At 40.9% G+C, this 26,684-nt stretch overlaps 1 protein-coding gene across 5 annotated transcripts in view; it reads right to left on the minus strand.

Moving 5' to 3' along the window:
• Positions 1-20,500: 20,500 nt before the first annotated feature.
• Positions 20,501-26,684, minus strand: part of LOC111264588 (uncharacterized) — a 76,030-nt gene continuing 69,846 nt past the window's right edge. For 4 of the 5 annotated variants that reach the window (XM_022840644.2, XM_086970128.1, XM_086970127.1 and 1 more), the window contains 2 exons: positions 23,766-24,005; positions 20,501-21,664 (listed from right to left, as the gene is read on the minus strand). In XM_022840644.2, the coding sequence (XP_022696379.1) occupies positions 21,578-21,664; positions 23,766-24,005 (327 nt within the window). In that variant the 3' untranslated portion in view covers positions 20,501-21,577. The remainder of the gene's footprint in view (positions 21,665-23,765; positions 24,006-26,684) is intronic. The other variant, XM_086970126.1, reaches the window with a different exon arrangement.

The raw sequence follows: 26,684 nt of genomic DNA on the forward strand, positions 1-26,684 counted from the left end.
AGTTACAGTGGCCGTACGCGCTGTAGTATAAAAAGGCCGTGAAAGAAGGAGAAAATGAGGGAATGGAACGAAATTAATGACCGAACTAGAAACACTATTTCGTTATTAATCATTCGGTAGAATCGTGCTATCCATCATAGGCAATCGACACCACGGGCCGAAAAACGGTGCTCATACACAGTCTGAGCAGTGTATCGCATCCAGTCATCTTCAGATGAATTAATATCTGAACTGTGACTTTCGATCAATGCAGCAAGGGCAATCGAGGGTAAGCCTCACAACTTTACTGAAGTTGCTTTATCGATCTAATTCAAAGCTAGAGTACAATTGGAAAAGGAAACGTACGGCGTTGACACAATGTCTCTGCAATTCATCGGACAGCAGTGACATAAGCTGTATTTCAAATGTCACCTACCTTTCTGTGTTTCGTATAAAAATTCAGAAAGTGAAATCTAGCGATTGTCGTCGCTTAAAATTACGCTTTACACCTATTTTTTCCGACAAAGTAACCTTTTTTTCATAAGAAACTTCCACCACACACTTGATAAATACCGTTTAAAATTTTTAGGTGTCTTTCGTGTACAATGCTGAGTTCATTATCGAACTCATCGTTACTTAACTGCGATAGATTACTTAAGCGCCAATCATTTGATAACTTCGAAAGACAAGTTAGTTATAACGATGCACGTAATATAACTTGCTTTCCTGTTATGGTTTCTGTTCTAATAATGCTTCATTTGCTATATTAAGATAGATATGAAAAACTTCATGTTGCTTCCGTGTATCGGATCTATGCGATATATTTGTTGCAATAATAATAATATAGTAAATATAATGTAATAAAATAAGACTTTATTTGCTTTTTCTCCAAAGGAACTTTTTTGCAGAAACTCAAAACGGATGTTCGTTCATTCAATATAACCATCACCTATCAGCCATTTAAAAACATTTCTTTTTCCATTTGCAATTAACATTTCATTGGCGAAAACTCCTTCAAGTATCGCTCAACTACGAAAAAAATCCCACAGGGCTAACTTTCGATTTTCCCAAAAATGTAAAGGTTGTGCCAGCTAAAAACCTCAAAAGGTGCAAAAAATTCACCACTGGAGCTCATCTGGACGATCCAGTTGGCAACTAATGCCCTTCTCTATAGAATGGATTTAATTTGTATGTGTTAAAGTTATCTATACCAAAAATAACGTTCCGTTTCGATTTCTTTAAATTTTAACTATATTGAGCACTTATTGCTTTATCTAGAAAAATCTTTCTCGGGTTGTCAATAAGCTGCATGAAACTACACAATAACGAGGAGCATCGATTTCGTGTAAAATGTTTGTGTTCTTTTTTAGGGCATATGCGATGTGAAATAAAATATTTCAAACTGTTGTTCATTGTTGACGAGCCTGTTAGGTTTCGCGAGCTAGGTTTCGAGGGGCAGTATCAGCGAGTGAATGAATACGTGCATGTGACGAGAAATAGACCCCAAAACCTGTCCCAATTTAGGTGCTGCACCCATATTATCTCGTGTAGAAGAACTCTACGAAATAGAATGGTTTTAACGCCTCATAGAATGTATAGCTTGTGAGAATTTACAGTCCTTCCGCGACAAATCTAGGCGAAAGAAGGATCCAGTATATATCAGCTGCAGGAATACGGACCGAAGATATCCAATTTGGACCAACGAAATCGCACACTGGAAGAAGCCAGAAGACTACGTGGGGTTCGGGCGATCAAACCTCAGCCTACTTTGATCTCACTAGCTTTAGCTCTAATCATGATGCTTCTGATAGGACATTTCATATTATGTTTAAATATTACAAGCTTTTATGTTTGGTTGGCCTAATAGATTCCCTGTATTATCACCTCATCTTGCCTTAATCACCATTTTTGCCATTAGCATCCAGCAATAGCTACAGATCGTAACGTTCCTTAATACGTTCTATGTAAAATTATACACAAGTACGATCGTACGAATGCAATTGGCAAATGTTATCACATAGAAATCGTGACAATGCAGCAGGCAACGACATGAAAACGTATAACGGCAAAGGAACACCTATTAAAAATCCGCCTACCCGTCTGTTTTTGTACAGAGAGTTGCTATGGAAAAAAGTCAAGCCATTAATGAAGCTATGACAAAAGACCATCTATAATGTGTAAATTCAATACGAACTTCGTCGGATCGTCGATTCTTATTATTGAGCTTGTCATCTAATTGACTGAGGATTCCTGCTACAGCTGCCGCTATTGTTATTGCATCCTGCCGTGGATTATTCTCTAATATTCATATCACGCTGCTGTAAGACCGGACAGCCACAAACTAATGTCAGACCGTTGACTGCTAGGGAAACAAACAAAGAGCTGGCGACAACCCTTTGTTCGCTCGTGAATGCCTCGTTTAAGTCGCGTGTGGCATCAGCCAAGTAAGGCATCCTTTTGGCACCGATCAGCCATCTCCTCTGCGTGGATAGCATCGGTATGCCTTAGCTTTCCTTTACCAATGGCAGACCCTTCGCAGTTTCGGCAGCAACGCCGCGTCGGCGACATAATTCGACCAACAACAGTATTTGTATCGACTTCTGCTACGATTCACGTTGCCAATGCCACTGTAATCGCTTAACTGCTTGAAGGTGTGTGTCTACTCGTAGGAAGATCGCGCGGCGCACGTCGTCTGAAGTGCTGATGTTGATTGTTTTTTTTCGATATTATTCAAATGGCGTGCGAACAGCACAGATGAGAGAGAAATAAAACGATGCACGATAGTGGCAACGGCTACGCGATGGACGATTACCGTCAAAAATTCCTTCTATTACTGTATCCTCGTTGTCGTTCCAACTGCAATCCTTCCATAGCAGTGGCCCAGCAGTTCACCAATCAGATCTGTCTATACATAAATACACAGTGTGTGTACATTCGCGGCTGTGCGTCTCTTGGATTGGGTCCAATTTAGCTGTGTCTACCTTTTTTGTTTGTATGTGTCAATGAGCAAAATAACATGTAGCGGTCGGGACTGAACGCTATTGGTCGGCTCGTGGTCCGGTCAAAGTTCAATTAAGTATTTCGTTTCCGGTAGTATCGGCAGAAGCGGTAGCAACTCCACAGGTAACGATCGCGAACGATGAGTAAGCGCAGCATTGCTAAACAATACAGTGGGAAGAGGCCATTTTTTGGCCCGTTACCGCTTTGGTTCGATTGGCCTGAGAACATACTAAATCTGTAACGGATGACTCGTACCTCTTGAGCTAGATGCTCTGCGTATTGACTCAGCCGCTATCGTAACCGTATTATGTAGCTGCGCTGATCCTGTCGCCGGTCGCTTCTCATTTGAACTTATTTTTGCATAATCCCTGACCCGTGCAGCAGCATAAATATGATGCGATAACTTCAATCTGACTGGAGCTTGCACCATAAATACAAACATGACACTGACCGAACGTACAATTTGTAGCGCACCGATGTTAGCCTTTGACGCTGAGGCCAGCCGTTCCGTCCAATCGAGTCGTAACGTATTGCAAATTACGAGCGTTTCAAGTAGAATCAAATACTACACCGAGCACAAAGGCACGGTACGTTTACGTTCTACCAAAACGTGTACTAATGTCATTATCAACGACGACTTATCAGCACAAGCTACCATTCACACGTCATAGTGGTGCGGTGAGACAAACGGCATACATTAAAATAATGGGAGTTGTTGACGATGGTGGCTACGCAATGGCTGGGGCAGTGTGCCAATAAACGACGCTCACAGACGCGTCTGGAAACAATCGACAAAGTCCGTTAAGAATACAAATGTTTTTATTAAATATGTTAATAAAATGCACTAGTCATATGGAAAAGAGGGAAAACGCACCAGCGTACATACACATATGAAGCAAATCTTCGACCGCCGATATTTTTCATAATACTGACGTAACAAACGACAACCGTATAGAAACTTAATAACTACATTAAAACATATCGTTTTAAGGTTGATTCAATAGACGCGACCAGCGAGTATCAGCCAGAGCTACTGACAGAAGAGCAGAATAAGGGCCAAACATTATATAAACATTAGAAACAACCATTTTATCGAACATCATGTTCGTCCAGAAGCAAGTCTTATATGATCGTAAAATACATTGACTTAATAAAGGATACGACAAAGAGGTAAGAATAAGAAACCTTCTTGCATTCGAAATTAGGTCGAGCTCTTGGCTTCGCCATTTTGTTCATTAAAGACACACACACAGCTAAATATTTCTAACCGTTTTTATGTCCGCTTAAAACAGGCGTCCTGATTATGTATACGTAACGCAAAATGGCATGACGCCTGAGACAGGACTTAACAAGTAATACGTACATATAGAAAAACGGGCAACGAGTTACTGTAGAACCTGAAGATTCTATATGCAGAAGTTAAATATTCGGTAGCTGCATGGGCTTCCTGTTATATCCCATCTTCCTATCATGCCAGGATTAAAGGAATAGAAAAGGGTCCTCCTACGATTCACTGGCTGTAGATCTGGTCAGCGCTTACTTACGCCTAGCTCATGCATTGTTTGGGGTACACATAGTTCGAAAGCTTAACTAGAATAATGCTTTTCGGGTGAACGTGCTCTGGGATCGTTTTTGTGCTTATTAAATTCAACATTTGCTTTAAGTGTTGTATTCTTTTGTGTATGTGGCGTAAGTAAGATTGTTTACAAAGTTAGTAAAAGGATGCTGTTTATTGCCACGGCTCAAGGACAAAACGAAGTTTCCCGCTTACAGATGCATACAACAAGTCGATGTTATTAACCCAATTCAATTAAAACGAACAAATGGTAATTAAGGCAAAAAGATTTTTTACACTACAGAAAATATATTATCTGTCTACGGAATTGTTTCGACCTATCACATACTAACAGCGTCATTTTGAATCAGTGGTCGGTTATGTTTTTCTGTTTTTGCTGAAAAAACTAAGTGTACGCAAGCCTAGCCAGGCCCATAATCTTAACGTAATCCTCTATGACTTTCTAAGACAGTTGTGGCCGTTGACCCCAGGACCCTGCCACAGACACGCTTAGATATAGTGCAGGCATTAATATGATAAGAATATCCAATATATGAATTATTCGAATCAATCACCTGTATGAGCCATTCATATTTTATAAAAAAGCGGGGCAATGTTTTATGACCTTCTGCGACTCAAGATGAGCAGGGGCATCCTTTAGGAGCAACTAACAGGCAGTGTCATGAAAGCTTTTAATCAGCAGCAGCAGCAGCAGCAGCGAAAACATGAAGAGGTATAAGGGGTCATAGGCGGCCAGAGGTAGCGTTGCCACGTCGGCCAATTTTTTACTCCCTGTTTTCATATGCAGATAGACGTCGACGAAGCGATGCAACTCCTCTGTCAGCTCGTCGACGATTTCGTTATTCGGCCGCTGTCTCATACTTCAAATTCGCGCTATCATCCAAAAAAAAGTGGGCACCATTGGCGCTTATTTCATGTTTCTATTTTTGCTTGTTTTTTTATACGTCTATCTTCAGTACGTATCTAGTTATCCTATCGTGTTCATGTAACAAATCGTGAGCATCTCTGCTACTGGATCAATACCATAGAGATGTATGCGTTTCCGTGTATGGGGAGCCATCAACAGTTACGAACGAAATTGCGGGCGGCATCGGTATAATCGGTACTGAACATACTCTTTTTTTCGTAAACAGTTATAATGAATAAACATAAATCGGCATGGATGTTTATATATGTGTGTGTGTGTGTGTGTGTGTGTGTGTGCGTATGCATATAAACAAGAAAGTCTGTTTTTGCGCATAAATTATTTTCCGTGCGATGCCGTTTAGGCGTGATGAATGCGATGTCATACCTCTAATAATATACTCGGCAATCATTAGAGTCAACGTAGTTTTTTAAGTACTTATGTCCTAAGTGGGATGGAAGGGTTCTAAAATGGACAAATGTCCATTACGTACAATTTGAGCGCTTCGTTATATTGGAGTGTAAGTCCGAAAACTTCACGGCATATTTATAAAGGCAAAAAGTGTGTTTTTATTGTAATGAGCCTTGTCACAAAGTTTCATATGACTTTTAACCAGCTGTAAATAGAATTTTGTTTGGCAAGATTGACTTCGTAAATGTCAATCACAATCGACAAAACTATCCTTGCTGTAATACTAGGTCCATCTCGTAACAGATTATTGACCCGAAAAACGTTCCCTCGAATGTATCCTCTAGAATATGATATATCTCTCACTCGTCACGGTCCCATGCTTATATTAATATAAGCTGCGTCTACAAGTATTAACTGGTGTAGCTGTGCACGTCATAACCCTATGCACCCACTAAGTGCTATCTCTATACGCACTGTGCTCATACTGTACTTGGAGGTAATGAAATAGCGATCAGAAGACCCAACCGTGACTGCTCGTCATGAAAAGTATAGGCCCGTTCACATGCGGCCTGAAGACCACTTACAGCAAAATCGACTAGCATCGACACAGCAGCTTACCCATTCCTCCTACACCATTTCTTATTCAGACGAAAAGTTTCCGGACGCTCCCGATTTATAGTCACCATTTTTTCCTGCCGATGGTAATAATGATGATGGATATCATCGTCTGCCCTTTAACAGCTGCGCCTAATGCCGTCTGTTGCCCATCGTCCGCAGATCGCTCACGATTTGTCTCTGTTGTACAACAATCACCGCTAAACTGCAGAAATGGGCGTTTCGTTGCGGAAAAGCGCAATTTAGGTTGCTGCGTGTGATGTCGGTGTACGCCTGTGGTGATTCCGTCACGATGCCAGGTAAAAGGGTTGAAGATGGCAAGGATCTCGTCACAGATCGATAGATACAGATCCTTTCGATTAATTTCCTATTTTCATCGAAAGTGAATTCGGAAGCAGCAACATCGGCATCTACCTGCTACACTTGCATAAGATAAATTACCAAATTAGTTATACCACTGAACAGAATTAGTGATTGGCCGCTACTTTCATTATAGATTATCATTTATAGAACTACTTTCACGAGAGGAATGGTTCTTATTAAACGCGTCAGCCTTCGGAACCTAAATAATAGCCAATATGATCGATCGACTTAGAAACGGAAAGCGCGATTACAGGCAGTTCCACCGTAACGAAAAACACCTGACACTAAGAACAGCTCGAGCAGGCCAGCTAATGGAAACGAGGTCATATGTTTAATAAATATCAGTTTTAGGTACTATGATTTGAAGCAGATGATCTGATGCTGTTGCGTTTTAGGCAGAGCTTTCATCATGTCCGCCTTTAGAGAAGACTGTTGTGTTGACGCTAAGCTGTGAGAAGCTTATCAAAAGAGCCCAACTGATATCTCTATACATTCGCTATAATACTAATCGTCTAGAGCTGTACGTACGTACACGTGAAATTATGCAACGAAGATCGATCTGTATACATCCAACAAGTAACAACTCCCTCCACGCAACTCAGGCTCAGCAATGTTCAGTGTTATTTGCTGACCGGCGCAGATGCGACGCTGTTCGAAGCGCTTTCTGTCCTGAATCAGAAGTGTCTGCCTCTACGCAGTATAACATTGGCGTTAACGACAGCATGGCCACTCGAAGAGCAGTACGCGTAGCAGCGAAAGTCCTATGTGTTGCGCTGTACCAACGCTACGATTCTCATTTCACGCTGTTATAGTGCTGCGATGGCGTTATGGTGGGGTCAATCGCACAGAAACCCCAATAGCCGAACAGACCCGCGTAGCACTCGTCGTCAACGTATCGGTAGCATGATTTTCTGTCAAGTAGAATAGCTCTGACCCGCTCATTATTCAAATATTCATCGGCCGCCATCTGCTACTGTACACCGTCGAGTCGTATTGTTTGTCTAGATAACCTTACTCGACCAGACCGCCGTAGTGTCCGCTAATAGCGGATCATTATTGCAGACGTGTTTTGAAATTTCGCAGCAGAAACATGACGACCGGCTATCCCGGTTGATGGTACCACCAGCAAGGTTCGATGAGGTGAGCATTAGCTAAGCCCTGTGGCAATGAGCCAATCTGTGCGCTCACAAAAATATTAGGCTACTGATGGATGTTTCGATTTATTAATGGATGCATATCTGCACGTTTTCGGTAGATTCCGGCCCATCGCATAGGAGAGAAAATTGTGTGTTTGATGTAATATCAATGATGACCAGACAAAGTATGAGGATTGCTTGCGTTTATGCTTCAGCAGAAAAATCATTATCGCACTCATGTGTGACAACGTAATTTGTTTATACTGATTATGTTTGTTGTTTCTATTGATTTTGTTCAATGGGAAACCTAAACAATTTTGTCTGATGAGTGAAGAGAATAGTCTTTGTTTCATCGATCTAAATGACTGCGAACGTTGTACTTCATGTAGCTTCAGACATCTCAAGTCGCAAAAGCATCTTCGGTACAAAAATTACACATTTATTTTTCAATTGCAGAAAGCGGACGGTTGCGGAATATTAAAACGGAATGTAGAGAAGTAAAAAGAAAGACTTCATATTCATTAAGGCGTCTGACCTGCGTGATCGGGTCACTCGAATTTCAATAGCACAGATTTAGATGTATGCGATATTTAACTCGGCTGCACGACGTACATAAATCAACAGACAGATTTGGTTTTATCACTAGCGCGACTGATGGTAGCTCGTTTAAGGTATGTTGTCAAACCATTACCTTTTTGGTAGAAAAAAAACTCTGACATATTAGATAAGCGGTGGGTGTCATCGCGTAAAGAGTTACGTATTACTGGACCGTACGCGCCGGCACGTATCGGTGCGGGTGAACAAGTCCGAAATCGAACGAAGCTAAAAATATTCTTTCAAGCTATAGATCGTTATTGAAAGCACGGCCATCATATGATTTGGCCTAGAAAACAAATCAAGTTCAATTTCGTCTACGGCTTGATCCTTCGGTACCTGCCTTGATCGAATCAGGTCATACTTTATTCACGTTCTTCTTGAATTGAAAAGCATACATTGTGAACGTAATGACAGAACCGTTTCGGCCGTTTCGACTGCGATAACGGAAAAAGCTGCGATGAGATACGGAGTGCAAAAGTGTAAACATATTTCTGAATATCTGTAGCGTTTCTGTCTATTCGGGAGTGTCATACTTCAATCAGGCCATGATAAATATGTGGTTCGTACCAAACGTTTAGGGTCTTAGGTTCGGTATTGCTGTTAGCCACAAATATATTTAAACTATATTTACGACTGACACAATTGCGCCCAGATAGTTACGAGTACCTACTCTTCCCAAGCACTGACAGATAACAATAACAACTAATTACACAAACGAATCCAATCAAATGCAGGGTCGCCGGCCGTTTCTGTTTAGCTTAATCAAATTAATCGAGGAGATTGCGCTCATTTTTTTGTTATCGTCTTCTGTTATTGGAACAAACATGCACAGCAAACACGGCAGTGAGCGGTTGCAGTCAGCTCGTCGGCAAATGCTGATGTTCTTCCCAGTATTTTACCTACCTTCCTGCCCCCCTAGACAAATCGAACTTTCTGCTGCTGGATAGCCAGTATGCCATAAATACGATAGACACATACCCTATATACGGGGAATTAAGCAATAGCAAACAAATCTATTCGTAGAAGAAGCGAGATATTCTATTGGACACGTACACACAAAAGGAAACACGGAGATTCTCGTTGCGCCCACACACACACACACATACCGAATGTTTTGGCGCTTGACAATGCTGTAACGACATTGTGCAGACAATGAGTCCTCTCTCTTACGACAGTCTTACCGTGCTGTACTATATAGGACCATAGTAAAACGTCTAATTAACAAGATTCCCGTTTTTTGTCTTCCACAAGTGAGGCCCCTCTGTAAAATTTGAAGGGATTCTGTTCTATTATAACCCCTAACGGCCTAACACTTTGCAAGATTTCTCTATTCGATCTCGTTTACCGTTCGCATAATCATCGTCATCCGGACAGCCAGTTAAACTTATTACACAGTTACGTAACTAAGTGGTTACGGAAGCGTGGCCCGTAAAGGAAGGGGGTACATGTGTCTAGATAATAGTTTTTTCCTCTTTGCTTTACCAAATGGACTGGCGTTTGATAAGTAAGACTCGATAAAAGCAAGCTCCGTTTTAATTGCAACAGTTCGGTAAAAAATAAATGATTAAATTTGATTAAATTACCAGTATGTCGAGTTGGTTTTTGTATCAGCAATTCAGTGTTATGCTGATAGTGTAACGACAGTTTATGGATATACTTCAGGAGGAAAGGAATATGGTAGCTCCTATTGCTAGTTTTCATATTTTCATTTTGACAGCACGTGGCAGCTTGGCAAGTTAATCAATTATAAGCCTATTATTTATAAGCGACAATTAATTATAGATATGTAGACTATTTGTGCGTTTTGTAAAATCTGCGTTCGAGCTAATGACGGAAGCTCGTTAGGCTAAGAGATGCCTTCCAACGCAGGGCACACCATGGCTATCTACCCATACATCGTACCCCCAGGCACGATGTATGGGTAGATAGCTAAGCAGTAGCTCGATAAATAAGTTGTCTTTTTCAGAAGCGGCTAGTTATATTGTTTGCTAGGCCAACCAGTACGTCAGACAGGCATTCGACTATGGCGTATAACCTTACGCTTCCAAGAACCTGAATCATGTCATCAGCACGGCGCCGCGAACAAAGCATAATACCGTCACAGTATCGGCAAAATGGGCAGCGGCGATAGCTTCGTTCGAATGAAGTAATTTTACGATTAACAATGAAGAAATATTTAGCCTAAGTTAAGAATAAGAATTATTTTTAAGCAACACTTCCATTCGACTATATCGAAGAAATCCATTTGGTATTAAGTGATAGTAAAAAATCCCTGAACGTAACAATACATTATATATATATCGCTTTTCGTACTCCTCATGCGACAGTCTTGGTACGTTCTACGCCATAGTCCCAGCTTCCAGGACTGCTGTGGAAAGATGAATCATTCTGGTAGTTGTGCTTTATGGACATTTCTGTAGTCGCTATAGGTCACTGGCAAAAAACGTCAGTCGTAGTTATTCTTATTGGACGCGGGACGTCCATCTTGAAAAAGGCTGTTGGCCTGCTGAGACGTTGTTATCATACCCCATCGCTGTCTTCAACCACATTTTCGACGACTTGTGCGTAAATCATGTGCTAGAGCCTATAATATCGTCTTCCGTTAATGAGAAAGTGTGTGAGAGCGGAAGCCCACAATTGGAGTTCTCTGGTCAGGCTCCCCGTTTTTGCTTCTATTGTGTCGTTCACTGCCTCGTCGATGGCATGTCTGATATTTTTCAATCGACCTTCCTTTCTGTCCGGTTACTGCTCATCAAATATTGACTTCTGAATCGCAGGAAACTAACCACCTTATGATTGTGTATGGCCATCTGTTTTTTATTTCTCATACAAAGGCTTCTTTTCGCTAACAGCCCAAATGAATCAATCCAGATAGTTAACGGAAGGTAAGCTTTTACCGAAAGCTGCGCCAAGTGCCACTTCGCTGACGTTATCAGTATTAGACAGCTTGAGAATCACAAAGTACAACTAGGAACCATCAAATTTCAATTGCGCCCGATGCATCAAGGAGGCATATATGAGCTGCAATAAAAAAAAAATCTCCTTTTTCTTCTGACATAAATACTGTTTCCAAGCCAGAAGTCAGCAGTTTTTCTGTTGTTCAATAAGTAAGTATCTTTCGTATAGTTGCTTCTTGATGAATTTCTATGAACCGCTACATTCTAGTCGTTGGAATGAATATAGTAAAAAATAACTAGGAAATTTTTAGGATAACGTAATTAAAGGTGGTTTGTATTACAACTTAGACCTGTTTAGTGAGGCATTGAACCTCTAGCTAAACATCAAATTATTCCCGGATATCTGCGGATTGCCCATTACTAATGTTGTGCACGAATTTTCATAAGGGAGATTGACTGCGACTAGAGGTAGACTAGTCGCAGTCAATCTTGCCGGTGACACTTGTCACAGTGGTTAAACTAAGCACGCTATTAAGATGGCAGTGAATTTATCAAGAAACTGTCAGACAAAAGCACATTTTGGTACAGATCGATTGTAACAGTGACGAGTACCCCAACATTCTATACGTACTCTGTAACAATCATTATTCGAAGTAAATCATTATATGTACTGTTAACGCTTATCAGATAATTTATATATATATATAGTTAAAGAAAAAAAGAAGCTATGCAAGCATTTTTTACCGCTCAATAATGCCCCATCGCTGAATTGTGGGTGATTGTTTTTGCACGTAGAACTTCGATCACATTGATTCGAGTCCCCCCTAGAGATGCTACATATACAGCAAGATAGACCAAACGTACTTCGTAATATAAATTAAGATAATAAATATATTCAATGCGTAATTCAGAAGACGTTCACTAATTAAGATAGATATATCATAAAACGTCCAGCCATTTATCCCCATGTCAGGAGTATTACGTCCGGCGGTATCTGCCATTTGACTTGCTCATTGCTGCTTTGTTCTCGTTATTATACAGCCCAAAAATTTGCATTGCACATTTGCACGTATATGATAACTGAGGTAACTTTAATGTTGAAAAATTTTTACGCAAACTTACATAATACGTGATGAAAGAAAATTTGTTCGGAAAAGATCGCTTTCGAGAAAAGGTTCGAGCTGATTAGAAACGCTTTAAGCGGGGCCCTTAAGATGGCTTCCGCGGTTGGAACGAAAATGATATATGATAAATAATATTATGTCTATGCAATTCGTTGTCTTACTCAAAGCATTCGGACCCAACAAGATCGTGCGTCCTAATAGGTATAATATATTTACCATATGTGAATGAATAATATAGGCCCTAGTCTAATTATTATTAGTTCTAACGATACAATTTTTTTAACTATCTCTTTATAATATAATTATGAATCGTATAGAGTATTTTGAAAAAGAAAGTTGGTTTCTTCTACGGTTCTGTTGTGTTTTATCGAACTGGATTTGATAATGTTTGCATATTGTTCATCTATTTCGACGCTAAAAATACACCCCCTGCACGTGGAGCGTCGTCGACGAACGTCGTGTTAATTTCGCGTTCGCGCCTCGTTCGGTGAACGGGCTTTGTCTAGAACTGTGAAAAATGAAACGCAAGTCTCCAGATCCTCAACTTTTTTTTGTTCAACTTTTGGAAAATATTATCTGGAATACATTAGGATAGAACACTATCAGAGAAACACGAGAGATGATAACCTTTTTTAGATATTTATGCGCGTTCTTGCGACGGCCTCGGCTAGTTCATGTACGTGTAGAAGACCAGCAGTCTATATATGTACGCCTGTATCTGAGAAAGGTTTGGGGTTGAGATTAGTTTCTGTTTATTTCATGAGAGTATAATAAATGATTTAAAAAATTCAAATTATAAGTAATTACTCATTCAAACCTAGAGATTTCTTAACGTGCATTTCGAGATAAATGCAATTTGAGGGCTTTAATTGCTTTTAAAACGTCTATGGAAGAATCATTAGGTAATTAATTTATTCGTAGGGTTTCCGCAGTAAGTGAAGTAACGCCAATTGTAAGCTCTACACACAAAGTGTTTAAATAAACAACATTTAAAGCCTTGACCGACCAAGCTACATGCGTATCTGTTAGTGGAAAACCTGACCAACTGTTTTTATTCGCTTTCCTAACCACAACTTTAGTTGGATCACAACAAAAGAAACACGCATATGGGGCTCTAGCTATCGATTGTCGGCTTTTTCAGTTTGACGATCGAGTCACCTAAACGACGCACTAAACGAACCTTTTGACCAAAACCTAGATTTATCTCAATTGCGTAGGATTTATTTGGGCCGCAGTCTTTGGATGGGTCTTACGCCTCGAAGTAGTAACAGTCACAGAAGCCTTTATCAATGCGATCCATGAAATGCATGCACTGCGAGAAATTTGCTTTGTTGAGCATGAAACCCATCATTCATTCAATCAGCTTCGTAATTCCCTAAATTAGGTACTTCTGCTGTCACGCGTATCCAATCAAGAATAGAAAAGTATAGCTATAGTTCATCATCTCGGTTTAATCACTTCTGTATCTAAAAGAACCACAACCTATAGCTACCACTAGCATCGTATCTCCTACCCTTATAATAGAGAGAGATAGTCGCAAAGGTAGAAATGCGTGTCTTTACCGCGTATATATACACATGCAGAGCTCGTCTCGAATCCGACTATTCGAAGCAGTCTACTCTGTCAGTTGAGATTGTTGGAAAAATACGGACGCAACCCTACTAAGCCGGTCAAGCGACGCTGTTTACTCGCGCTGTTATCAGTCCGCAAGTTTCCACTGATTCTCTATGGGAAGCTAAAGCTGGCTAGATTACTCGGGCTCCCACAGAAGTTGCCAGTGAGATAATGATAGGATTTTCTGCGATTAAGGTTTGAGAAACCGTACAGAAAAATAATGAAAAGAAATGGAAAAAGGTATATGCTAATGCCGTAATGCCCCTATTGTTACCATCTACGTGTCATCAAGGAGAGATGATAATTGTTACGTAAGAAGTCTAGAAACAAAGGGAGCGCGCTGCTCTTCTATTGGGCACAAGTGCTGGAATCTAAGATTGCAGGTGGCGTCGTCATTTGAAAAGACTTATATATCGCGTTATAATATCGCCGCCCCAGCACCTCTACCAAATGCCAACCATCCAAACCGTGCAGGAAATGTCACCACACTGTTGTACCGTAGACGAACACTCGGCTATCTCTTTTACTAAACACAAGTAATTACATACCGACGTGGCACATTCTCCGATCTTAGTTTTAGAGCTTGATGATCGATAGGACAACGAAGATCGGCTGCGATAGGCAGTAAATATCAGAGTCGACCCAAAGAGGATATTCACACTTACATACGTTTGTCCTTTAACGAACAAAAAAAAAAATACTCACACACTAGAAACGTTCATCAGTGCTTTCAAGCATTTGAATATCTTAAGCATTTGTTATGACTTGGATTTAAAACTTTCTCTTAAATTACGTTTCGTTTGTTTCTAACTTACTTAACTACAAAATACTGCAGATTGTTGAACATTGCAAAGCGGAACATTGTTCACTATTCGTCCGCATGCATGATACTAAAAATTATCGTCTCGTTGGCTAATTAGGTATAGAAGTGTCTCTGCTCATTCCTTCAATTGCATTAGACACCCTTGCAGCTCTAGAGTCCTACTGGTCGACACAACCCTTCGAGAAAAACCCACTGCCAAGTCAAATAGACTTCATAAAAACACCCATTTATTTGCCACGCCACAATAATACGTTCAGTTTACGCTCTGTTGATAAAAACGACAGTCGTTCTTTAGTCAAGGTACCGACTAATTCGAGCTGTTTTGTAAACGTGTATACACACATCTTAAACACAAGCATTTTTGTATTTTCATTCATTACTTTTCTTCTTATGCCATTAATAGTACTTACGATTGCCACGATTGTATCACGCACGTTATAACACAGAACGCCCTGCTTTTCTCTTTTTTTTGCCTCAGCCCTGTTTTATTTAGAAATCCTCTATAATAGTCTTGTTTATCATTGGAATCATCGGCTTGCGAAAGGTTTAACGTTCGAACTGTTAGAGTATTAATCGTTTAGTTGTCTGATATATTTTTTTAAATAATACTGAGGTTTCTGGCCTTTTGATCATATACTTATATACTTTGCAGTTCGATAGTACAGCCGAGACGCGAGTATTCTTGGGCTATTTAAAAAAAGCTAAGCAGTGATGACTGCTACACATACGTAGTAAAACTGAAAAAACACTACAAAATTTGTATAGTAAAAACCTGCTTTCCAAAGCTTCAAAGGTATAATTTTTGTTTGTTCTTATAGAAATAACTGTACTTCTTACATACATATTATTTTTTGTAGGTAATTGTAAATACTGAAAATCGTAAGCCGTTTCAGAAGCGTTTTTTTTGTGCTCATGTTAGCTTGGTTATTTGGACCCGTTTTCAGAAATCTAGTCGGAAGGTGCTCCGGTAGATATAACCGGATATTACAAATATACCATAGTTTTATACTAAATAGAACAACATACAAACGTGGCAATGAGCAAACTTTAAGTGTCAAATCGGAGAGGACAAAACATAGCGCCTTTGAATAGCCGGTTAGCCTAATGCAAATGTACCAAACATATGTACTTGTAACGAGTAGCTCGATGTATTTCTTTCAATTTGTTCTGATTTCAACTGACTCTGAAACTCACGCGGTAAAATAAGTATAGCTTATCACAAAATTCAAATCAAAACCCTCCGATCAAACAAATCCGGCCCAACAGATGGTGTACAGGGTCGACACCAATTCAATTGGCTATCGTCTTTTTTATCGCTCATAGAACTACCGTTGTTGTTCGATTATACAAGTAATATCCGCACTAGTTATTTGAAGAACAAGAATTAACTGAAGTGTCTTCTAAAATGTAATAGCTCTTTATAGGCCACCATCGTCGGCGTCCCAATCACCACAAGTTATTATCGCTCGAACGAGTAAACGAACTGCTCGCATCAACCTATAAAGCTAACGGCTGTATATACATATGTATTCGGTTTAGGCCCTTTATTTGTTCCTGGGCCCATTCCAACTTCGACGGTTTGCTATGATTTTGTACCCAGAACAGGGCACCATCAGGGGCATAGATGTGCTCTCCGCTACGCGTAGCTACGGAAGCGTTTGAAAAAGCCGGACGTTGAAGGATTAAAATAATTTTTTAATAAATAAAACCTAGTTGATACTGGCTGTCCATAGGCCCTGCTGGCCTAGTCAAGAGCTTGGATTTGCTATAAGCAGTAGCAGAGTTTTTAATTAAACGATTAGACTGCGTTTGGGAATTGATTTAAGAAATATCCATTATTCAAAACTGCCATTAGACATGTAATAATATATGTGAGAGAGAGAGAGAGAGAGAGAGCAGGAGAGCGAATCCTGTCAGCCATATGACCATTGAAATTTAGACGAAAAAGATCTTCATATGCTTAATGTCGAATTTGATCTCAAGGGCTAGATCTTTGAATGGTCTATGACACAGACCTGACCCCAACTTTTTTCATCGATTGCAATGTTTAGTAGATAAGACAACCTATATTAGCTGATAAATGGCATTACTCCTGAGTATTTTTTGGCTGTACACGAAAACCATCTGAAATTTGGCAGTTGATTCGCAAATAACGCCACGGAACGACATAGGTCACGTGATAGGTTAAGAACAGGCTGCATATTACGAGGATTATCGTAATCTGTCTTAATTATCGCCATTTGTAAACATATTTAATAACATAACTCTGTGTATATACTAGCCATTATTTCCAAAAAAAAATGCCTACTTCTGTAAGAGGTGACCATATCAGTTCAAACACATGCCGAGTAGTCCAGCACAAGTACAAATGTTCAACATGATTATTAAGTAAGCGCAGCGGCCAATATGAAGTAATATGCCCTCATAATATCTGTGGGCATGTCTGCCCTATGATTATTGTCGTACATCAATATGCTCTTAACTATAAGCGTAGTGCAATATATGCTTGATTCTTAAACCTACAGTTTTCCCGGTCGGAAATTTAGCTAGGCAAGGCGGCCTAGGCGCCGAGAAGGCATCGTATTCTTTATGCGATTACATAATTTATACATTAGTTATTTGTACGAAACACGTTTATTCCGTAGCTTGGAACGTTTACCGAATACTACTTGAAACTTAGCAGTAAAAATGACGTAGTTACGCGACCATTGGTTGTTTCACGTAGCCCACTATATGAAAATGCTTTGCCTTTTCTGCCCAATCTAACTTCAGGTCCTGCGCGCGAGGCAATTTTCCTTTTTCAAAACTGTATGGAAGTGACTTCCGATTCCACTCCCTTCGTTGGGGTACGCGAGACACGAATGTGCAGGGTGCAAACAAGGCCAGTAAAAAAAAAAAAGTTATCGCCCATCCGCGCTTCAGACACATGTCGTACGCACATCTGCTGCACTCGAAACACACAATCTGCAAGACGCACACACAGCGTACAATTATTGTTCACGAACATTATCTTATAGTCGGCGTATACAGCCACCTCTGTCCATGCATCCTGGTCCTACCGTTCTGTCCATCTAGCGCCTGTTTATCCGCTCTGGTGCTTTTTTTTTTTGAAAATACTCGCCGCTCGATTGCTCGATATGAACGAGTCACCGGCCCATCCTTTTATGTAGATTTACCTCGCTCGTCGAAAAGCGCAGCAAAAAGGGAGAAGAAGAGACTATTGCTTACAAACTAGTAGCAAATGTTTATGGGGGCTGAGAATCCGAGCAAACACTATTACGTTGTAGGCGCGTGCCGTCGAGGTGGGTAGTGTGCCAGGCATTAGTAAACGACAACTAAAAGAGACGAGTCACGGCCATATCATGGCGCTTTTCAATGTCTGCGCCAAAACAACGCCTACGCCTACGCCTACAACAACGAAAATTGGAACGACTGAAAGTAGGAAGCGATGAGAGGAAAGTAGCATCTGCTTAGTTGACAGTCCAGTCGGCTTGGATAGAAGATAGATACAGATCACGTTAACGTTTGTTGATGTGTGCCTATTACCCATACAATCTATCGCATCGTTTGTAGCCATGTAGAAGTGACAATAACAGCAGCGTCAGCAATGACGACGATTGAAAGGGCAATGACATGCTCTCCTTCAGCTGAAATTGCCTATCCCTAGATGTCCCGCATATAACATGTATACATGGGAGAAGTGATGTTCTCGTTACTGGACGATCCCGGCGCAAGAAATGAAGACAAGGTGAAATCGTCCGTTTCTGAGAGATAGATCGAGCATCGCTAAAGAATTAACAAGATAAGCGGCGATCGTAGTAACAGCAGCAGCAGCAGTAGCAGCAGCAACAACAACAACAACAACAATAACAACGACCATGATAATTGACAAGTACTTCAATAATCGGCTATAATCGAAATAAGCACTGGTTGAAATTGAAGTAGTGGAAAACGTAAAGAAATAGAAAATTGCTGCCCGGCGTCAGGCAAGCTACGCACAGCGGCGATGGCGGAACGACAAGAAAAAGCAGGAAAGCTTCAACGCTTAACGTACGGAAACCAGCTAACAGGACGTTGACAAACTGTGCCAAAAGCTGCGTATCATGTCCTGATATATCCTTCGTATTATTATGAAAACTTTTGTAGCTGCAGCTGAACGTAAAAGAAACGCTATAGACCGACTTGAGTCCCTAGTTGGCCTCCCCGTTTCCTGCTAACTAACTATTTCATGACGGGCATCTGATATACGCGCATCTATTTCGCTACTGCATAGATGTTCGAGCGCAAGCAGCCTGAATATCGAGAATGGTTATGGCTAGAAGTCATAAGGCGGTACAAGCCGTATCGGTTCCGCTAATTCACTATAAACAGATGCCCTATCCAGTCGAACCTGTCGCTCTGGACGAATTGTCTCCTTCTACTGAATGTAACAAAGTATTAACGAGCACCTAACGCTATATACCAAATGAGGTTCGAAGCTTCAACTTTACTCTGTTTATGCATTGATGACGTCAGCTATGAGAATCGAAACAGGAGTCGTTCGCTGAAATAGCTAAGCAATAACATGAAGGGTGGACACCGCAAGGATCGACACTGAAAACCATGCTTTTTTTAGTATTATCTCATCATCTGTGCCCTAGTCAATAACAATAATTACTTCAACAAAATGGTGCTGGTTGAATTATAGCAGTGCACTAAGTATCAGCTGGTCATAGGCAAGGCGATAGGTGGCGGATCAGCGGGGCGATTTTGCGTTGGCCAATTGTGGCTGTTAGGTCGACGAAGGGACTATGAAGGACAAGATGTAAAAACTGGAAAATGAATTGTTCGTAACGCGCACGACGATAAAATCGCCTGAAGAGATAGCAAACGAAAAGAATGAGGATTTCCATATAAAATCCTCGAATAGTCATCGTAGGTTATTCGAGTGAGTGACAGAAAGCCACCAATTTGTAATTATTTGCATTTATTATTACTATTATAATTATCAGAACTTGGTCTGCCGACGAACGCTATGAGGCGATAGCGTTCCATATTAATGTTTAATGCTTTGTTTAACTTTGTTTGTTCGTTTAAATTAACATACCGTACGCAAGCCGTCTTAGAAAAAAACTTCACTGGTAGAATGATAAAAACATTTTGAAGGATTTAATAATAATAAACAGCATCAAATACCTATTTTTAGATTCCTGTTTAGCGCATTGATTTGCGCCATCAAAGGTTAATGAAAGTAGTCACAGGATGCTTCATGTTTGCTTAATTTTCTGGCCTATAAAAGTATAATTTATCAGGAATGTGTCATGCAGTCTGAAGCTACAAGGTAACTGATTGTGAGAAAGTTCATATGAAAGATCGTGACTTACTTGCCCCTGATGAGATTACCTAACTAGAATGAAGTAAGCTATACCAAAAGCAGTTTAATCAGATGTTTAACATACTGTATAGTAAAAACGTTCACAAGTTGATCGCCGAGCTATTAAATACAAATTCGTATATTTATTTACATGAGAATTACAATGTACATTACATGTTCATGTATATACACCTCAGGCATGTTCCGCCCGAATGGTCAGCCCCGACATTTTGATAGCGGTCGACTTCGGTGGACGTCGAGCTAAAAACTCATGGTAAAATATCGTCCTTATATTGTTATTAAAAACATGCGAAATTTCGTCTTCGACCGATCAGAAAAGACCATTAGTCATACATAGCGTCTCAAGTCATGAGAAGCACTTTATCAATACCAACCAATGCAAAGAACAATATGAAACGTAATTATATACTTTATCAAAGGTTGTATCGAAGAAAGCTTATTCAATTCAACGTTTCGTTTGCTTATCTTCCGTTCTTTGTCATCGTGCCATCTTGTCCGTGACAACAAAGCGTCTATGGGCTTAATTAGTCTAGATCCATATAGATACTCTGAGATTCTCCGTTGACGCACAGCTTTTGGGCCGCTCAACATTGACCATTGTGGCTGTTATAGAATCTACAAACTAGCAAAAGCAGGTGATTGCAGGACGCAACCTTTCCCTCTGTCAATCTAACGAACTTAAGCATCAACGCTGGCCTTACGCATCGTTAGGTATTATTTAGTATATTTAGGCTTTTAACATCTACTTTTGTGCATATACAGACATTGGCAGGAACCCTTTGCCTTGGGTGAAAACGTATGATGTTGCGTCTTTCCTTCTCAGCGGTGAGCCTTAGCAAGCTTTCGAATTTCTGTGGCCCGCACTTGCTTACCTTAATATCAGTTAAGTCTCAGAGCAAAGGTAAAAGGATGATTTTAAATCTTCATTTTAGGGCCTTTTATCGAACCGTTGTTCTCCGATCGATAACGGATATCGTTGAATCTCACGAACGATGAGACACAAGCAGTTCAGATCAGAAAATTTGCTGGCTTCATTGATTCCTCGTTCGCCAGAGGTGTGCAGCTAATTTCGAAGCACCTTCATTGTCGCTTTTTAATGTTACGTGTGGACAAAATCTGTACATCCGACTACTCCTTCTCTGTCTGGTCATTACAGCGGCTCCCCTAGAATTGTGTCTGATCGTGATCCATCCCATCGGCTTTCTCCTGCGAACGTCGCACTGAACGACGAATAATCGAACTTCGCTTCTTCTGAAACATTCATCGGAAAATCTTCGTTCACTTAATTCCGTTCTCAGTATAGATGTGCTTATTGTGCGCCGCACAATCACCATGATTGAGTTCACATATAAAGCATTGTATTTATCCATATAATGTTTAGATTGCTTTATGCTAGTCTTTATGCAATCCTTGTTACTGAAAAACTGTTCCCTCACTACCTGATGCATTCGATTCTGATTAAATCGGAAATTTTCCTAAACAATTTAATCCGAACGGTGATTTGTCCTGATCTTTTTTATTGGTACGCGTTAAATGGATCACAGCCAGACCACGGTTCGTCCACAGTCACTGCATAAATAATGCTATAACATGAAAAGATTTACTAAGTTTGTTCAGTTTACCTCGCAATTCGAAACTCGTATAATGCCCTCCTTTTATTTGCCCTGTCCTTAGTCCCTAGCCAACCACAATCTTCAGTCAAGGAATTATTTTCACACACAAAACATCATCACCTGGTTGGTGGTGATGGTAACCGATTATGGCTGAAGCGTTACGCTTCACGTCATTAAAATCGCAGAGAACTTCGATTGCCTACGAACTAAATCGTGGTTCAATTGAGATAAATAGGTCGACGGGTATTCCAGTCGTTGAAGAAGTGATCTTTGCGTTTCGCTACATACTCCAGTCGCTGTTTTCTACATGGATAGCTTTAGCGTTACGATTACGGGCGAGGCGACAGTTCGACGTCTATTCGTCGACTGGTCAGCCAGCAGCTGGTAAACCGGTCATAATTGAATCCTCTGATGGAAAAACCGTCAGCCTTAAGCAGATTTCACTTAATGCGTCATGTTTATTTCCACCCGTTTGGCTCTTTGATGATCGATTTTGAAGGGTTGAACGACAAAAATAGGTAAGCGTAACAAATTAACAAAGAAGATTTCAGCGGAATTAGACTCTAGAGAAACATGCTCACTTTTCAGCTTCGCTTTTGGAGTGGTAACGCTAAGCGGGACGCATGGTAGGGGTCACAGAGGGAGATATATATCAAACGATTACTATCATATCCCTGTTTTATGTGAGATGGGATATTTTCAGCATTGACGTCAATGGCAATCAGATATGCCACAGGTTCATACACGGTACATGCCTCAATAATGCGCGTCAAAATTGCTTGCGTCAGCAGCATCAACTACACCGGCGGCGGGTGATGCGAGAGGAGGTGTGGAGCAAGTCCGTCAGCATTTTGGTAAAATTGGCAAAAAGGATGACCGTGTGGCCTTGACCGAATTCGTTTTTTCATTATTATTTTATCACTTATTCGTTGCCCTTACTTCTCTGCTGTAATTGGCTATTTATTTTCTGAATAGAATCCTCGTGAGTGTTTTCGGTTTGGCAAACACCAAAAGCGACACACGCACATATACAGGTGTGCAACAAGTGCACGTATTATACAGACTTCTAAATACATGGTCATCATTTATCATGCTATCAGCTGCGTTGATACTCATGTGCTATTATTTAGCCCATGATTATCGCTAGTTCGGTAGCCCATGTTAAATCTGAACCCGGTTGATATATTTAGCATATTTATAGGACATACGTCTAAAATCAGTGCCAGGCACGTGTGCGAATAATCCCTTGCCTAAAGGCAACAAAAGAACTTTGAATACTGCCAGATCGTAGTGATTAAACGCTTGTATGCTATACTGTATCGCTTGAATCGAGACTGCAAGAAAAACCGAGGGTCGGTCCGTAAGTCTGTTGTACGAAATGAAAGCCTAACATTACTAGGTGTGTCGTCTGTTCTACATAGAACATAGGCGCTATGTTATATGACAACTACAAACGAAAATTAATCTAGTCCCGCCTTTGATAAAGGGCACATGCTTGGCGAATGTAGACGATCGAACCTGGTCGAGCAAGATGAAGCTGAGAATTTACAATTTTTAAAAATATTATCCTTACATGAACATTAAATTTTCCAAATAGATACGAGTAATGGTTTGCTAATTTTATCTTCTACGTCATTTCTGATAGAAAGGCCCCCCGAACACGATACAGTCGTTGTTTGAGCATTGCGCGGTACAAGGGGTGTATTTTTCATCTGAACGTAATATGCAAGAACTATTACCTTTGAAATAAACTGTTCCTCTAAGGGTCGTAGGATGTCCATACATGAGACATCAGGATTATAGCGCAGAAGCATTGGAAGGTCTCCCCGGTCTTCGGCAAAGGACACCCGTTTCGATCCACGCGGGCCTCGAACGTCCGATGGACAATCACCCGTTGAAGAGGACTTCTTGAGTAGGGACCTCGGGAAGACTACCTGTCCACTGCCGCCACCGCCTTCTAAACTGCTCGACGGGCTTAACTGAAAGGAGGGTACAGAATGTCAAGCAGAACATTGATGCAGGTTAAGTAAGGAAACACCTAAAATCTTCACTTTCAGAGATATTTGCACCAAATGAAATAGTCCACGGAACGTCTCGTCGATGGCACCAACACAGCAATCTACAGTGAAACAAATTAGTGAGCCGAATAGAATTATAGTTGTTCGTTAACGAAATTAGACGAAGACGATACTGTATATATACGAATCTGTACGACTAAGCAAACTCTTACGCTGGAACGCAGAACCGTGATAATCATCTTGGCGGCGTGTGTACGAGATCTGTACGTTATTGTAAGATAGGTTTGCTGTGTAGCTTACGGGAGCTTGGTTAAATCTGGCCTTAATGGAGGATGGCGTTTCTCAGCGGTTCGCGCGAGGCGAACGCGCTCACTCTCGCAGGAAGCATCCGTCATCGTGGCAATGGCTTTTTGCCATCCCAGGTAAATAAACGCACCTCATTGATTGAGTGGTTCGTGTCGAAAAGGAAGGAACTACACTGAACTTTAGTCCTGGCCGTCCAAGTGTAGAATAACGACATAATGAGTAAACGGGTAAAGTTTTTCGTAGTGGATAAAACAGGCTTGCTTTCAAAAATAACCCTCACCAGGTCACACGCGCAAGCATACGTGCACAGACATACACACACCACCTGGAGGCATCCGAAACCTGTAATCATTCCTAATAATATACGACCGCTATTCATCTTACCCTATGGATAGTCATAAAGAAGGGCCTAATCAGCGTTATTTCTAGTAAAATATTCCTACACTTTAAATCGTCAACAACAATTGCGTCAGCGGTACAAACAGATACATGAATATGAAAGGTAAGTAGAGGAAAGCACTCGAAAAGCCGAGATTATGCCAGCCACTTGGCAACGTATGTCAACAGTAAACATCCTGCAGAATGCGTGTCCGCTTCAGGCAAGCAGAAACAACTTGAATCAGTACAAAGTCTCTATGATAGAGCGGACTTTGTTCTTTTTTTGCGACAATTACATCCTCACGCACGTACTCTTCCCAATTCGGTGTGTTAACGTGTACCATACGGGCGGTTTTCCTTGTGACTCGGAAAAAAACTATGTTACCACGGAACCCATCGTTGTTTCCAATCTAGAAGCCCTCCCACCAAACCTTTCTACGGCATGAGAAGCGACTATCTGAGGTATCTCAACAAATGTTTCGAACCAATTTGGACAGCTTTTCCTTTTGTTCCACTTGCCTCCCTCGTTCGAGGTCAAGTTATCTTGTTCACGGCCGCATCTAATGGTCACACTATGGCGGTTATACGTTGAGTGGCATCTAGGTTAAACTCGACGGCGCCACTATCGAGAATGAAAACGTGAGCACACACACGTTGAGTCAGCGTTATTCGTTTTTATGTGACCTGCTGTGTTTTGTGGGAAATACAAAATAAGGAAGTGGATGATCGACAGAGTTATCTGCCGACATAAGCGTGTAGAGATACGCGATGGCACGTACAAGGAAATCGTTCATTGACTGAGCTCTTGATACAACGATGCAATCACGACGCGCTGACCAATTAACTTCGTTGTAATGGGCTTGGGCAGTTGCTTCTCAATGGCGACCGACCAAAATAGTTCGTGATACATATATAGGCAAGAGGTGTTAGCAGGATCTAAAAGACTGCAAACAATGTTTCAAGAAGCAGACATTCTACAAAAGAAAGTCGAGTTCTAAGACACACGCTAAGCTTAAATGACCTTTTTCTAACCAAATATGGTTGCGGTTAGCTCGTTAAGGTTATAGAGCGTGTTACTTAGCTTTACTAATGATTCATAGCCATGTTCCGCTGCTGACAAGTTTTATGTAAGGGAATATATATGTATTTAAATGACGCTTTTCTTTTTCATCGGAAACTTAACGTGTTTCCCATTATTAAATTATTTGATCACACAGCTGGGTCATCATTTGAGAACAGATTCCAGGCTATAAGTTAATGTATCAAACTATAATCAAAGGTCAATAAAATTCACTAGATATTTCAATGAAATTGCCGAATCTAACCCTAACTGAAGCCCCCGATAAAAATAGGAATCAAGCTTCCTGAGTTGCGTCTGAAGTAACCGCAAGGAGCGTGAAAAAACGTGTCGTATTCATAGACGTGTTAGCTAAACGTGTGGCGGCATATGGCCAGACAGCAGCCGTTGCTTTTTTCGGCGGCTGTTGGCTGGGGGCTTGCCATCTGATGGGTATAGGATAGCGAGGTAGGTACAGGTCCCAAAACGTATTTCCTCTTGTTTCTTATCGCTGTACGCCTCACACTTCTGTCCACAGCTGATGGCAACCACCACGGCAGCTGATTCACCATGAAAAACTTCCACGATCGCTTGGTGCGAAAGTCAGTCGGAATCTAAACCACGGTCACAGCAGCTGCCGCGGCGTAAGCCGACCGACAGACGGCCACAAAGAGCGAGAATCCCGGCAGATGAGAAAAAGTCTACGTGTTTGTGTGTGTGTGCGCGTGTGTCTATGATATTCTGTGCCTGAGAAAAGCTATTGTACGTCTGTGTATTAGTCACAGGCTGTTTCTCTTGACGGTTCCCGCGTTTCTATGCCTGTGTACATGAAGTCGTTGTAATGAGTATTGGTGGCAACGAAAAGTAATGGCCATCGTCTCGAGCCTGCGGCGAAGACA

The sequence above is a fragment of the Varroa jacobsoni genome, unplaced genomic scaffold (genome assembly GCF_002532875.2).
Source record: "Varroa jacobsoni isolate VJ856 unplaced genomic scaffold, vjacob_1.0 scaffold_878, whole genome shotgun sequence".
Lineage (NCBI taxonomy): Eukaryota > Metazoa > Arthropoda > Arachnida > Mesostigmata > Varroidae > Varroa > Varroa jacobsoni.